Source organism: Paraphaeosphaeria sporulosa (assembly GCF_001642045.1).
Source record: "Paraphaeosphaeria sporulosa strain AP3s5-JAC2a unplaced genomic scaffold CC84scaffold_3, whole genome shotgun sequence".
In the NCBI taxonomy this organism is placed as follows: domain Eukaryota; kingdom Fungi; phylum Ascomycota; class Dothideomycetes; order Pleosporales; family Didymosphaeriaceae; genus Paraphaeosphaeria; species Paraphaeosphaeria sporulosa.
Window position 1 is genome coordinate 3132689 of NW_017253362.1, and position 13587 is coordinate 3146275.

At 55.7% G+C, this 13587-nt stretch overlaps 8 protein-coding genes across 8 annotated transcripts; 5 read left to right on the forward strand and 3 right to left on the reverse strand.

Annotated features, from left to right (window-relative positions):
- Window positions 1–30: 30 nt before the first annotated feature.
- On the reverse strand, window positions 31–2657 carry CC84DRAFT_1162819 (uncharacterized protein). The gene is made up of 2 exons (XM_018178105.1): window positions 2238–2657; window positions 31–2189 (listed from the first exon to the last, which is right to left on the reverse strand). Exons 1-2 carry the CDS (start codon window positions 2579–2581, stop codon window positions 119–121), a joined length of 2415 nt encoding a protein of 804 aa, XP_018039391.1. The 5' UTR covers window positions 2582–2657; the 3' UTR covers window positions 31–118.
- A 1136-nt stretch (window positions 2658–3793) lies between these two features.
- On the forward strand, window positions 3794–5085 carry CC84DRAFT_1115952 (aminoglycoside phosphotransferase-like protein). The gene is made up of 3 exons (XM_018175446.1): window positions 3794–4050; window positions 4099–4295; window positions 4349–5085. Exons 1-3 carry the CDS (start codon window positions 3853–3855, stop codon window positions 5058–5060), a joined length of 1107 nt encoding a protein of 368 aa, XP_018039392.1. The 5' UTR covers window positions 3794–3852; the 3' UTR covers window positions 5061–5085.
- Window positions 5086–6966: 1881 nt separating this feature from the next.
- Window positions 6967–7301, reverse strand: CC84DRAFT_1067816 (like-Sm ribonucleoprotein; the record flags this gene model as incomplete). The annotated part of the gene is made up of 3 exons (XM_018173645.1): window positions 6967–6990; window positions 7043–7222; window positions 7272–7301. Coding segments are annotated over 3 exons (234 nt in total), but the record flags the coding sequence as incomplete, so codon positions are not given.
- A 281-nt stretch (window positions 7302–7582) lies between these two features.
- CC84DRAFT_1115956 (uncharacterized protein) lies at window positions 7583–8902 on the forward strand (the record flags this gene model as incomplete). The annotated part of the gene is made up of 2 exons (XM_018175447.1): window positions 7583–7688; window positions 7764–8902. Coding segments are annotated over 2 exons (1245 nt in total), but the record flags the coding sequence as incomplete, so codon positions are not given.
- Window positions 8903–8933: 31 nt separating this feature from the next.
- Window positions 8934–9489, reverse strand: CC84DRAFT_1257760 (UPF0287-domain-containing protein). The gene is made up of 2 exons (XM_018184760.1): window positions 9406–9489; window positions 8934–9357 (listed from the first exon to the last, which is right to left on the reverse strand). Exons 1-2 carry the CDS (start codon window positions 9440–9442, stop codon window positions 9149–9151), a joined length of 246 nt encoding a protein of 81 aa, XP_018039395.1. The 5' UTR covers window positions 9443–9489; the 3' UTR covers window positions 8934–9148.
- Window positions 9490–9648: 159 nt separating this feature from the next.
- On the forward strand, window positions 9649–10762 carry CC84DRAFT_1162824 (Prefoldin beta-like protein). Its single transcript, XM_018178106.1, has 4 exons — window positions 9649–9706; window positions 9764–9854; window positions 10025–10217; window positions 10332–10762. The coding sequence occupies exons 1-4, from the start codon at window positions 9673–9675 to the stop codon at window positions 10368–10370; spliced, it is 357 nt and encodes a 118-aa protein (XP_018039396.1). The 5' UTR covers window positions 9649–9672; the 3' UTR covers window positions 10371–10762.
- An 864-nt stretch (window positions 10763–11626) lies between these two features.
- On the forward strand, window positions 11627–12554 carry CC84DRAFT_600755 (uncharacterized protein). The gene has a single exon (XM_018186840.1). The coding sequence runs from the start codon at window positions 11906–11908 to the stop codon at window positions 12389–12391; it is 486 nt and encodes a 161-aa protein (XP_018039397.1). The 5' UTR covers window positions 11627–11905; the 3' UTR covers window positions 12392–12554.
- Window positions 12531–13562, forward strand: CC84DRAFT_1086220 (uncharacterized protein; the record flags this gene model as incomplete). Its single annotated transcript, XM_018174149.1, has 4 exons — window positions 12531–12697; window positions 12884–13104; window positions 13158–13285; window positions 13368–13562. 4 exons carry the CDS (start codon window positions 12531–12533, stop codon window positions 13560–13562), a joined length of 711 nt encoding a protein of 236 aa, XP_018039398.1.
- Between the last annotated feature and the right edge of the window lie 25 nt (window positions 13563–13587).

The window sequence follows — 13587 nt, forward strand, 5'->3', positions numbered from 1 at the left end:
AATAGCGATGTTATTACAGCGTATGTAAGTGTCGTGCCCCAAAGAACCTAGCTCAAAACCTGCGTGGATATCATGCAAAAGAAGGACGACAAGGGCTACAGCTACGCTAAAGCGTCCCCTAAAACGCATCTTCATTAGGACAGGCCGTGACATCGTGGCCCTCGCTTTCGCAGAGAGCACACCACTTATCCGGATCAGGTGCGGATTCACCCTTGGGAGGAACAAGACTGACGCCTGGCGAGGGCGAGCTCGCGGTGAAAAGAGGCGGCGGCGGAGGTAGGTCGCCACTTGGCGCATTGCCAGGCACTTTGGTCGGGGTTACTGCTGAGGAGCGCTGTCGGTCAGACGATACGGATAGATTTCGTAGGCCCTCGATGACTGCGTCTTTGCCGTTTCGAGCGCCGGCGAGGGGCTTGGGGACTTCAGAGCCGCCCATAGCAGGGCAGTTGAGGATGTCGTGGCCGCTCTCCTCGCAGAAGCCGCACCACATGTTGTCGCCATCAACAGACGAGAGGCCGTCGGCTGACTCAGTCATGGGCTCGAGTGCTGGCGGAGCATCGCGGCGAGTGGCTTGTGGTGAGCCTCTCCAGCTCACCACGGTGCCTTTTGAATCTCGTCCAGACGATCGCTTCTCATCCTTCGCTGTATGCTCCGAAAGGCCATTGCTAACGATACTCTCGCGTTGGGCATTGGCACTGAGTTGCTCCTTGAGTCGCTCAATCTCCCGTTCCAGCTCCTCTTCCCTGAACGCTTTGCGCTCGACAAGCCCACGAAGCTCCTCCTTCTCGCGCTCCACTGTCTCCACTCTTGCATTTGCGCTTCGAAGTTCTTCAGGATTGACGGATGATCCTTGACGTGATAAAGGAGACCGCTTTTGTTCCTCAGCCGGACCAGAGCTCAAGGAGTGTATGATAGCCTTCAGACCACGTATCTCGTCGTCTCGCTGCTCCAGATCTCGTGTTCCAGGGGTCGCAGGGCTATCCACCATGGCACCCGCACCCTTCAAGGCCGCTGCGGCCTTTTCCCGTTCTCGGCGCAACTCGGATCGGCCACGCTCGACCTCACCGCGGAGAAACTCAACTTCGCCACGAGCTTCAGCTTCGCCTCTCCTAGCATCCTCTAAGCCTTCCTCAAGCTCTTGCACAAGTTCTTCGAGTTGCTTCAATTGCATAGCAACCGTTGCAACATCTTCGCCTCTCGAGTGCAGTTCTCGTAGCTCTTCTTGCAACTCTTCCACTTTCCGTTCGTACACGCGTTCGGTCTCGGTACTGGCCATCTCAAGTGTATCAATGGTACTGCGGAAATCAGCTCGATGCGCATCGAATTCGGCTGTGAGCATGGCAATCTTCTCGTTCTTTTCGCGAAGTAGGGACCGCAACTGTGTCACATCGCCCGATTCCTCTCCACTGTTTCTCGATGACCCAAAACTCATGCCATCTTCAGGTAGCATGCTTTGAATCTCAGCCAGACTGGACTCCATCTCTGCAAGCGATGCGGCTTGTTCTTTCAGTTGCTTGTCGCGTTCCTCAAGGAGTTTGCTCAGACGCGTCACCTCCTCGTCGGATTGACTCGAGCCAGGCCGTCGGCCCTTGGAGCTTGCTGTTGAGTTGCTGACTCTGTTGGCTGTGGGTGTAGTCTCTGCATCCTCGTCGATTATATCATGATGGCCTAAGCGTGAGTTGTTGCGGGAATAAGGTCGAGGTGGACCTGGCGTCCGTGGCTTTTGAAACGCAGCGGTCCTGGGCCCAGGGCTATTGAACCTTGGTGGACCGATAGCGCTCTTAGAGAAACCCGATGGCGTGATGGAGCCAGCTCTACTGGGTGTAGGCGCAAGATTGGGCTGCTTGCGGAACGGCGACTCTGGGCGCGGCAGTGAGGGTCTGCCAGGTTGTTTGAACTGCGGGCTGGGCGCGCGGGCACCCGGACCTAGAGACTGAGAGAATTTGGGTATCGAGGGCGTCTCGGGACTATGCTCTGGTCGTTGACGAGTCGAGGCGCTGAAGTCTGGTTTTCCGCGCATCGAGGCGCTGAAGTTTGGCCTTTCGCGTGCCGACGCGCTGAACTTGCTGCCATACGACGGAGTGGTGGGAGTTGGGGACAGGTCAGAGCCGGAAGTCGCTCGTTTCTTCGCTCGATGTATCGGTAAGAATATCCCAGAGCCAGGCACTGAGGTTCGGAAGTAGCTCGTGCTGTATGCCAGTCAGAATCTATGCGCTGTTAATGTTGGGCTCACATACCCCTCGACATCGCCATCGTTCTTCCCGCGCGTTGCAAACTGTCTGCTGAGCTCAACACCAGCGAACACACCAGGCTTGCCGCGCACGCTGCCGACGAATTTGACAACGCCAGTCATGGCTCCCGGCACGTCCACCAAGTCGCCAACCTCGAGTTCGGAGCTGTCGGCGCCCATGGTGCTGGTGGGGGTGGTAGGTTTGCCAACAAGAGCGTTCAGACTGGCCTTACGCGCTACTGCTGTAGACTGCGACTGCGAGAGCGACAGGGCGGGGGAAGACGCAACACTTGTGAGCGTATGGGAGGACCGAGGCGGCGCAAGCCTTCGGGGCGTCGTTTGGAGGCTCATCCTGGCAGCCCAGGTGAGTAGCACCGGGAGTGTAATGTTTGTTGACAAGGAGCGGTTCCGGTGCGCCACCACAGGGGCCTGCCCCACGGCCCATGCGAACCGGCCCATGCGAACATGGCCACCACCCAAAGAGATCGGCCTTGATTAGTGTCAGACCGATGTGTACCGGTCGAGGACAGAGTCTGGCTCGCAGGACCACCTCACGTTGCTAAACTCGTGCAACATTCCAACATAGTCTGCGAGGGTCAGTGTGCGCCCATTGATCCAGCGTCTGCTTTCGAAAGCAATCTCCGGTGCATCACCCTCGCCTCACAGATAGCGTTTCTCGCAACGGAATGGAGTCAGTATTGATCTATCCTGCATGGATGTGAAGAGATATTTTGCAGCAACATCTTGGAAATGCGGCTGCAACCTTAGTTCCCATAGTTTGTGTGGGCCCAGGTCAAGACGGTTACTGGCAGCGCCGTGCTACCGCACACTAGACTTAACCACCGTTGCGAGGGGTTACCCGCAACTCTGTAAGACTCTGACTTGATAAGGGTGGTTGACTGAGGACAGTGACACAGCCGAGATGGCAATGTCTCAGAAGCAGTCTTGATTGTTTCGTGCATCCCGAGGTCGCTCCTTGATCAGTGGGAATGGACATGCTAAGGGTCATGCGAACCCCACGACGTGCTATCATCCTGCCCGAAACGCGTCCTCACGTGAACGTTCAATGGAAGCTTGTCCTACCATTTGGCTTTGTCGATGAGTAAGTTCTCTGGGGCTCAAAGCGACTACCATGGTTGGGCGCGCGATTCATCAGAGGGGGCGACTGTGCGAAAGAGAACAACTCCAGATCACAATACTGTCACAAACAGTGAAACTCTTGCGCAAGCCTGCTCCTGTAATAGCTGCCTCTGCAATACGTGTATAAAACATTGACTTCATTATCCATCGTAAATGTTCACGAATAAGAACCCGCTATGGAAATTCCAATCTGTCTGTCATCCAGCGTGGACACAGGCCCAACAACAGGAACTGGAGCAATGAAATAGTCTGAACAGACTCGGTTCATGTCCACTTAACCCAATAAATGGTGTCAAATTCAGGCTCCAAAACGAGAGGCCCACCCGCAGCTCTCCCGACTCGGCAAGGGCGACCCCTCCGCCTTTGCCTCGGCTCGGAGGTCTGCTAACGATTGCCGCTCCCCATCTTACGCGCCTACAAAACACAAGAACCATGCCTCATCCTCCGGATTCCTACCCCGGATTCCCCACAATATCTACAAAATGGCTGGCGCAGTACGACAACCCATAGACATCGCCTCCCTCGAGTCCTACATCTCGTCCAATGTCCCGGAAATCGCGGTCCCAATCGAAGTAAAGCAGTTCGGATACGGCCAGAGCAACCCTACGTACCAATTGACCGACAAGAACGGCAAGAAGTATGTCATGCGAAAGAAGCCGCCGGGGACGCTGCTTTCCAAGGTATGGACAGCCAGAAAGAAGTAAAGACGTACAGGCTAAAGAAAGTAGACAGCGCATAAAGTCGACCGCGAGTATCGCATCATCCACGCCTTAGAGAAGACCGATGTCCCCGTACCTAAAGCTTACGCTTTGTGCCAAGATGAGAAAGTCATAGGGTCGGATTTCTACATCATGGAATTCCTCGATGGTCGCATCTTTGAGGACCCATCGATCCCTGGCGTCACACCCGAGGAGCGCTCGAAGATGTAGGCCACATTCATTGTTTCCTGGCAATGAGATATACTGATCCGCATTCCAGGTGGCACTCCGCAGTCACCACTCTGGCCAAGTTTCATCGCGTTGTTCCCAAAGACGTTGGCCTCGAGAATTATGGCAAACCATCTGGGTTCTACAACCGTCAAATAACTACTTTCAATACTATCTCCAAATCACAAGCAGAGGCAAAGGACAAGGAGACAGGCATACCAGTCGGCAAGATTCCGCATCAGGACGATATGGTAGCTTTCTTCAGCGACCCAAAGACACAGCCCAAGGACAGAAGTAGCTTCGTACACGGTGACTACAAGATTGACAACGTAGTGTTTCACAAGACCGAGCCTAGAGTCATTGGTATCCTCGACTGGGAAATGTCAACGATAGGCCATCCTTTGAGCGACTTGAACAATCTCTTCGCCCCATATCTGTGGGCCGATAAGAAGAAGTCACTAGGTAGCCGCGCCAACGAGGCATTCCTACCTGGCAAGACCTCGGGTTTACCCTCAGAGGACCAGCTCGTAGCGTGGTACTCGGAAGTTGCTGGCTGGGACCCCAGATCGGATTTGACCTGGGGACATGCCTTCTCGACGTACAGGTCAGCAATTATCATGCAGGGCATTGCGGCGCGATATGCGCTACGCCAGGCGAGTAGTGCACAGGCTCATGAGTACGGCTCATTGATGAAGCCGTTTGCCGAGGCCGCGTGGGATCTGGTGCAGGAATACAAGAGGTCACATCAGAGAGCAAAGCTGTAGTATTATATAAATTCGTTCTAACTCTACTGCTCTTTTTTTTCTTACCCCTATGGTGATTCGGACTGTACGTAACAATTAAGGTCAACAGAAACAGACAGATTTGTGCGACCCTCAGTCACGGTACTCATGAATTCTGCCCGAGGATTACATATACTGCCAATGTAGGCGTATTCGCTGCTTCTCAACAGACCGCTTGACAATGGCCATGTTATGTCTGGCGCGTGCCCAACTCCGGTATGTGAATCCTGAGATATCCTGCAGTTTTTTACTCACCAAAACGTCAAGCGGTACCAGGCGCCTATGTCCCGCACCCTCTCCCAGATTCTCCGACCAGATCTCTCCTGGGCTAGCATCTACAGCAGCCAGTTCTAGAACTTATCGGACCCAACAGGGACACTCTAGTCACGGCCCTCGCACAGACGGTACTCGTTAGGTCTTTGCGACGCTCAGACACTGTGTCAATCCACGCATTTGCTACTCCTTCATATCCAACACAACAGCCTATGCCTGCCTGGAATCCGCTCAAGCTGTATGATCTCTTCTACGGAGATGAGATCAAGTTCTCTCCCACGACTGTTGACTTTCTGCTTGATCACACATTGAAACAGGAGAGTATTCTTCTCCTATTTTCCACGTGTCGATTGGTTGCCGATGTTCTCACCGATGCTCAAGACATTATAATCGACATTGGTTTTGCTCTTAACAGTTGGGTTCGACACTTCATCCACTAACAATGGATTGTGGGACGATGTCATGCATACCTGCGTGAACGTTGACTTTCACTTGCCTATGAGCATGCCAGCAAGTTGGGGAGTTCGCTACAACCCCAAAACGTTCACCAGTCGGCTCCAGAATGATTTTGGACACTTCCGTCTCGCAGAGCTGGCCTCCGTTACTCAGCAGGGAGCGCCGACTGCTCTATGTGAAGACCCTAAACACTCCCGCTTGGTACTCTGGCTGCACACTGCGAACGACTGGCGTCTCGAAAAGCGCCACAATCAAAACGCAAAGATAGCCCCTCTGATGATTTCAATTCTTCCCGTTGCGGAGCCTAATCGATCTCAGCTATACCGAGCGGGAGTGCGAGGAGTGTCACACCACCGAGAGCCCGACAGGCTGGGTGGGTACTAGGCTTCTCACATCTCGGCGCTCTGAAAAGCAAGTCGTGTCCACGAGTTACACTGGCGCTGGCAAACCTTTCTGTAGATAAGGACGACCAAGATAATGATCAAGATGGACGACATGTGAACGATGAGGCTGTCCACAGTGGCCAAAGATGAAGAAAGGAATTCTTGGGACTGAAGCTACTGTGAGCATCCACGCTGAGTTTACAAACATGTCACGGAGTGAGTTTATACAGTATTAGGTGCGCTAATACTCGCTGATTTTGTGTCAGTCGCCGTGGTACACAAAGAGGCTGAAGGCGGTGGTGGGAAGATCGTATCCAGCAGTCCTCGTCCAGATGGGAACTCTGCCTGCATTCGCTGTTCAGGATTATGCATACAAGGGATGTATTTCCCATCGCGATTTCTGCTCAAGAGTGGGCTGCCGAGCCCCCAGGTCAAGGGGTCCAAGTTGTGGCTTCCAATTCATCACGCTGTTCCTCGGTATACATAGATATGTTATCACTCACGAATCTGTACCATAGGAGACGTTCAGTCTTATTCATGAGTTGCGAAGTGCAAAATGGTATCATGTGCTTGTCGACCTGTAGCTTGGCTCTGTCAACACATGTACCGGGCCCGGAGGGGTTCGATGTGAAGAAGTAACTGGGTACATACCCACAAGCTTTTCCCTAAACGCCGATCAATCGTCCCTTCATTCCTAGACCTCAACCGGTGGATATTATGGACCGCTTCGCCGTCATGTACCACGCTCAATGCCTTCCTCCTCCACCCCTGTGGTCGTCTGTGTTGATGCGGTCGAGCGCCTGTCTTAGGTCAGTGGGGTTTGTGATGATATAGAGACGCGAGTGTACGGACCTCGAGCATAACAACAGCGTTTCCTCGAATGACGACCATGCCGAGCCTCTCCTTTCCGCCGTCTTTCTTCTCCTCCACAGCTTCGTCCAACACAACGTTCAGGTAGACATCGTATCCTCGGAGGGTTCCCTGGACTTTGCGGCTGCCGTTCAGCGACACGAGAATGCGCTTTTCAAGGTACTGTAAATAGTCAGCATCTTCAATGGGAAGAGAAGTACGCTTGTCCCACCTTCTTGAGCTCTGGCTGGGCTTGAGGCATCTTGAGATATGCGACGGTGTAGGTGTGTGGTCGCGCGGTCGCGTCGGTGGAAGCGTGCTAGGTATCGCTGTACCTATTTTCGATCAGGGCCTCGCGGAGAAGTAGCCTCGTGTAATTATTGCGTTGGTGTTGTCGCGTGGTGGAAGCTGTCGACATACGCAGATCGAAAACAATCCCGCAGTTCAAGGTCTTGGCGTGCTACGCTAGGCAAATGTGAAGTCACTGGGTCTTTCGCGCTTCAACCTCACAGTCCTCGCTTTTCTACCACACAAACCACAACAATGAAGCGATCAGGCTCAGGACGCGTAGCGCGCAAGATTGGCGCATACGACGACAGTTCTGCAGACAGCGCCAACAGCTCACAGAACGAAGCGCAGAGCCAGCCAGGTACGTTTTGCGCGTCACTATCGCAAGCTTCTGTTTCTGACCTTCGTAGGCGAGCCGTGCTAACTCACGGGGTAGACATTGTAGTCAGAAAACCTACTTTCGGGAAGAGCAAGAAGCGCTCGTCCTTGCGCATCTCCTTCGGGCCCGGCGATTCAGACGCAAATGATGGCGACGAATCGAGCGATGCCGGTGTTTTCACGCCAAAGAAGTCTAATCTCAGCCGCATAGCGCAAGAAAGGAGTGCACAGCTCAGAGCAAGATCTCCGCTCGTTCAGGAAGCGCCGCGACCTGTCACAGACGAAGCCCGACCGAGCTATAATTCAGACCATCTCGCTGAGTTGCGGAAGTCCACACCCTCTAAGCCGAAAGATCTCAAGCCGTCAGCTGAAGAAGAGGAAGAGCAGCGAGCGCTTGACATAGCTGCCAAGTTTGGCTCTTCTGCTCCGATATCGCTGGATCCTGTGACATCTGCGATCCCTACGCAGGCGGAGATCCTAGAGAAGAAAGCAAGGCGGAGACGGTTGGCTCAAGAGCAAAATGCCTACGATGAGGATGAGGACAGGCCATGGGCCTCGGATGATGACGACGAGTTTCGCACTCACAAGAACGAGATCTCTCTACGACCGAAGGAGAAGTGGGGTGAAACTCGCCTCGTTCGTGACGATGAAGACATTGCAGAAGGCTTTGACGACTTTGTTGAAGACGGAAAGATAGCCATGGGACGAAAAGCAGAGCGCGAAACACAGCGGAGACGGCGTGCCGAGATGGCTGATCTGATCAACGATGCTGAAGGTGGATCAGGTGACGATGGCTCGGACGACTCTGAAGAAGAGCGCAACGCAGCGTTTGCTGCAGCACAAGCTCGTTCCGGGAGGTACGGACAGAAGGACCTAGACGAGGAGGACGGTGCAAGGACTCCACCGCGGATTACACCGTTGCCAGACCTCGGAGACATTCTGTCAAGCCTACAATCGGACATAGACACAAAGCAGCAGCGCCAGGAGCTGATTCGCAGGAAGTTGGAAGAATTGAAGGAGGATAAGGTCCGCGTCGCGGAACGAAAGCATTATCTCCAACAACAGTTGCAAGAGACTGCGGAGAAGTTTGAGAAGTTGCGACAGGAGGAAGGCTTACCGGCACTGCCTTCGAACCCCGCAGCCGGGAATAGGATGATTGCAGAGAGGGGCCTCGACAGTCTTGGGACAACACCAGTTGGAACTACGCCAATGGACACGGGATCGAGTGCGTCCGATGGAGAGTAGATAGTTGATTGATACCACCAACCAGATGGTTGATCTCAAGCTTCTTCTTTCGTGCATGCTACCTGTTACACTGTGGGTATAGACAGTGCCGCTGTCCCACGCAACTCCACAATAATATACAAAGCTCCATCACGAGTGAACTCCAATCGAACTCCAGGAAATGCATGCTGTTCTGTCCCTTTCTCTCACACCACACGACTACGAGTTCGCGTCAATCTCGGCCCAGACTTTCTTGATGTGCTCCCGCTTCTCCTTCGCCGCTTCGCGGTTCAGTCGTGTCTTCTCGAGCCGTTGTGCGCGCAAACACATGTTGACTTTGTATTTCGCATCGGTGCATCCGCCGAAGACCTTGTGCATGAAGCCGCGGGCGTGGCATTCGTCGAGGGCAGCGACTACATCGGCGCAACCTGGGAGCGTTAGCTCTTGAGATGGCTACAGCTTGGAACTAAGCGCACCCTTCTGGACCTCCTCGGTGTGGAGATGGGGATGCATGGCCGCTGAGTAGGACTCTGATTGCAAGGAGCTGACAACTGGCGGCGCGCGGGAGCTTTCGGTGGCGTGGCGTGGCGTGAACAGCTTGGAGGTGCGTGGAAGATAGTCGGATCCGGAAGTCACAGGATTTCGTGAATGCGGTCCGTGCGCGAAAAAGGTAAGAGCGCACCACTCCCCCGCAGCGCCGCCGAGAACGACACATTCACGGCAGGAACCGATTTTCTAAAAACATGGCTTCTCAAGCTACGCTGAAGAAGCAGCAGGGTGAGTTGCTCTCATCGCACCCGGGGTCAAGGTGATCACACATTAACGTGATATCAGATCTGCAAACCACATATCAAAACTACAAGAGCACACTCCAGACAATCGCCTCAAAGATTGGCGATATCGAGCAGGAAACTGAGGAGCACAAGTACGCCCGCCTGTTTCCACACTTGTTTGGTTTCGCAAACTCTGCCCCTACGCCCACACCGCTATTCTCCTCGAGTCATCTTTGCAGCAGGCAACCTGATGCTGCACTCCAACCTTCGCTGCTCACCGCTTCATTCCTTTCCGCCCAAGTTCGCGAACTAATTTATGCAGGCTTGTCTTGGAGACATTAGAGCCGCTACCAGGCGACCGGAAATGCTTCCGCATGATCAACGGCGTTCTGACTGAGCGCACGGTCAAGGAGGTAGTGCCGATTCTGCAGACGAACTCGGATGGGCTCAAGAAGGCACTGGAAGAGCTCGTCAAGCAGTACAAGTCGAAACAGGAGGAGATGGAGAAATGGAAAGTGAGTTTTGTTCACGTGCTATGTTGCCCACAGAGATGTTCAGCTCCAGAGCCCGATGGAATGGTCGAACATCAGCTTGCATCGAAGAGCCATGCTGACTGCGTCACTTAACAGAAGAAGAATAACGTCCAAGTCGTTCAGCAGCCCCAGTAGCGGGAGCAGTGGAACAGGTCCACTGGCGTACGTACGCATAAGCTTAGGGCGGGTGACGCAACTACGCTTGCGGGCATTTTGTTGGGCACGAGATACGAAAGAGTTTGATGCAGGGCTGTGGCAGTCTCTACAGCATCAGCTCGATGGTTTCCACCTCGCTTCATCGTCAACCCATAGCAGCACCCCCACGCTGTGGGCGTTGGGTCTATTGACGATACGCTCAAGCATCATTGTGCAGTCGCAAGTGGCCCGCCTTGATATGCGTTGGCTTAATAGCTCGGCCCCTGAACGCTAATGAATTCAACCATGGATCGGAAGGCCATGGACCGCGTCCTGACTTGACTTGGTCATTAGTAGGGGCTGGCAGTAATGAAAGCATCACATTCGTCAACAACTTTTCCGTTCGTGAACCATTCCCTAGTGACCGATTGTTGCGATTCCCGTTCCGTCGGACTCGACAAGGCTGAGACGGCACGCCTCATCAATGGCTGCTGCGCGATGAGCTGGCCTTCAAACTCAGCAGGTGGATGCCTTGATCTGCACTGTTGACCCATCTGCACGGACAGGTCGTCTATAGGGTACCGTCATAATAAGCTCTGCAGTTGGGCATCAGACGGGAGAGTCGGTGAGTGGTTCAGGCACACACCATCTCCAATGCGAGATGTCTACGCGAGCTGATGACGGCGAAACGGTTGAGAAGAGACATCCCGGACGACTGCTTTTTCCAGGACGACCACGTAGGTCGATGCCGGGATGTAGCCTCGCCCATGTCGGCCAACGCAGCGTTCGCGGCCGAGCTGCAGTGACAGCGAACCGCGATCGTCTGCAGGCGGGAGGCGCGAGCGTCATCCTTCACGCGGGGTTGAGTGGCTAGGCTCACGGCTCAACGGAGTGGCAGGCACGAGGAAAAGGAGTCCTGCTGTGCTCGATGTAGTGATACAGACGACGTCGAGATAGAGGCAAGCGACCCAGTAGGAGAAAAAGCAAGCGCGTTGCTAGAGCTCGCAGGGCAGTCGAATGGGAGCTGCCACCACACGATCACCCGCATATGCATGATCGACGGGCCTCTCGGACGGCCGCCTACGCTGGCTGGCTCGAGCATGGGTGCCGCGCTGGGGGCAATGGTGCAAGCGCGAAGGGGAACATTCTGCAGGGGGCGCGCTGCTTCAGCAGCAGCAGCAGCAGCAGCAGTTTGCAACAATTGGAACAGAACTGGTTCGGGTGGGTGAATTGAGGCCCGGCGCGCGGCTGTCTGAGGGGAACCCAGCGGGCCGCAGCGAGGCGGGCGGGGGCTGAAGGGCCGGGGCAGGCTGAGAGGTCGCCCGGCGCGTTATGAGTGGGCCTCTGCCTTCACTTTGTCGACGGCTCCTCCTCCGTTGATTTGCTCCTCGCCCGGATTTTCTGCTCCCAGCCTGCTCCGACTGGCCACACGCCGCTCACGCGTCCAAGCTCCGCGCATCCACGCATCCTGGTGAGTGCCGCATCCGTCGCGCGGCCTAGCGTGTCGCTGTGTAGTGTCGCGCGCAAGCTGTTGAATGCAGATGCGCCCGACACCACCGCAACGACATCGTGTGCCGCCACCGCTCACGCACCCTCTCTGCAGACTGCCAGCACGCGCCCTGCTGCGGCCACTCCTGCGACCGCTCGCCTGCCGCGCCCCTCCTGCCCGTCGCCGCCGGCCGCCATCGTGCACCCCCGCGGCGCCCGCACGTCGCACACGGTGGATAGTGACATCTGCCACGGTGCCCCAGGCTGCCCAGCGAAGCACAAGAGCCAGGAAACAGACGGCCCATCAGAGCGTCCCGTGTAAGCCCGCCCGCCCGCACGCGCAAGGCCGCCGGCGAGCAGCCTGCCCCGTCTGGGCTGCTCCGCCGTTGTGGCCGCTGTCGCCAGTGCACACTGCACCGTCCACTGCAACATGCCCAATGCCCCCCTTGCGCCTGCCTCGCCCTGCGCTGCGCTTCCCTCCCTGCCGGCGCGCGCCTTCCTGTGCCCGCATGACGCTAACGGCCTACGCGTAGCACGGCCAGAGCCCACGCCCGCTCCAGCGCTGCTCCAGTGTGCGTTGCTGCATCCTCCCAGTGACGTGGACGCCAGCGAATAGCCAGCGCACACAGGCTCCCGCAAGCCGTGCTAGGGGCTGCAACAGGCCGAATAAACATGTCGTCCACCCCGCCCAAGAATGATGGCGTGGAACCAGCACCGCAGTCGCCTGACGATTCGGAGCCGCATATGGACAGAGAAGCTCACGAAACACAAGCGCAGGGACTCGGGTACGAGTTTGAGGTCAAGGAACAGGACCGATGGCTTCCAATCGCCAATGGTGCGTCTATTTCACGTCTCCCCTCTCACCTCTGATTTGCGCGCGCCCGACGTCCCGTCTGCAAGTCGACCGATTGCCCACTCACGGCGCTGCTGGATGCCCGCATACCCGTGAATCGCGCGTCTGTCTCGCCTGCCCGCCGAATCACCAGAGCCCCAGCCCGGCGTACCAGGAGACGCCTGCCCTGCAGACGCGCCATGTCGTCCGCTTCCCCGCAGTCGAGCTCCTCGCCGCCACAGACGATCCCCAAGTCCGCAAACGCTGCAGCTGCCGATGCTAACATACGCAATTTTGCTCCAGTCGCCCGCATCATGAAGATGGCCCTGCCCGAGAACGCAAAGATCGCCAAGGAAGCAAAGGAATGCATGCAGGAATGCGTCAGCGAGTTCATCTCCTTCATCACGAGCGAGGGTGAGTCCCCCTGGAACTGTGTGCGCGCGGCTGCCCGCTAATCCGGAGCGCAGCCAGCGAAAAGTGCCAGCAGGAGAAGCGCAAGACGGTCAACGGCGAAGACATCTTGTTTGCCATGACTTCCCTGGGCTTCGAGAACTACTCGGAAGCGCTCAAAATCTACCTCTCACGGTACCGCGAGGTAAGCTACTGACTTCTCCTTCGCCCCTTGCCTCCACTTGGCGAAGACATGTTCTGAACTCTTTATTGATTGGTGGCTCGAGACCCTCCTCGCAAATCAGAACAAGCCTGCTGGGGCAAACCAGTTCAATGCAGCAGGGTCCGCTGCAGGTGGCAATCCCGGCCCAGAGGGTGCCCAACACCCGAACGTTCTGAGCGGCGACGCAGAGATGGGAGACAACGACAACACCGCTTTTGGCTACACCGTCCACAACGGAAACAACGGCGCCGAATTCTAAACGCCGAGCCGCGGAGTCAAGACCT

Excerpts from the sequence above, each read along its gene's own strand:
- CC84DRAFT_1257760 (XM_018184760.1), bottom strand. The coding sequence starts at position 9,442 with ATGCATCCCCATCTCCACACCGAGGAGGTCCAGAAGG. Across the intron at positions 9,358-9,405 it reads CACCGAGGAGGTCCAGAAGG|GTTGCGCCGATGTAGTCGCT; the intron begins GTGCGCTTAGTT and ends TAACGCTCCCAG.
- CC84DRAFT_1162824 (XM_018178106.1), top strand. The coding sequence starts at position 9,673 with ATGGCTTCTCAAGCTACGCTGAAGAAGCAGCAGG. Across the intron at positions 9,707-9,763 it reads TACGCTGAAGAAGCAGCAGG|ATCTGCAAACCACATATCAA; the intron begins GTGAGTTGCTCT and ends ACGTGATATCAG. Across the intron at positions 10,218-10,331 it reads AGGAGATGGAGAAATGGAAA|AAGAAGAATAACGTCCAAGT; the intron begins GTGAGTTTTGTT and ends GTCACTTAACAG.
- CC84DRAFT_600755 (XM_018186840.1), top strand. The coding sequence starts at position 11,906 with ATGCAGATGCGCCCGACACCACCGCAACGACATCGTGTGCCGCCACCG.
- CC84DRAFT_1115952 (XM_018175446.1), top strand. The coding sequence starts at position 3,853 with ATGGCTGGCGCAGTACGACAACCCATAGACATCGCCTCCCTCGAGTCC. Across the intron at positions 4,051-4,098 it reads CGGGGACGCTGCTTTCCAAG|ACAGCGCATAAAGTCGACCG; the intron begins GTATGGACAGCC and ends TAAAGAAAGTAG. Across the intron at positions 4,296-4,348 it reads CCCGAGGAGCGCTCGAAGAT|GTGGCACTCCGCAGTCACCA; the intron begins GTAGGCCACATT and ends TCCGCATTCCAG.
- CC84DRAFT_1162819 (XM_018178105.1), bottom strand. The coding sequence starts at position 2,581 with ATGAGCCTCCAAACGACGCCCCGAAGGCTTGCGCCGCCTCGGTCCTCC. Across the intron at positions 2,190-2,237 it reads AACGATGGCGATGTCGAGGG|CACGAGCTACTTCCGAACCT; the intron begins GTATGTGAGCCC and ends ACTGGCATACAG.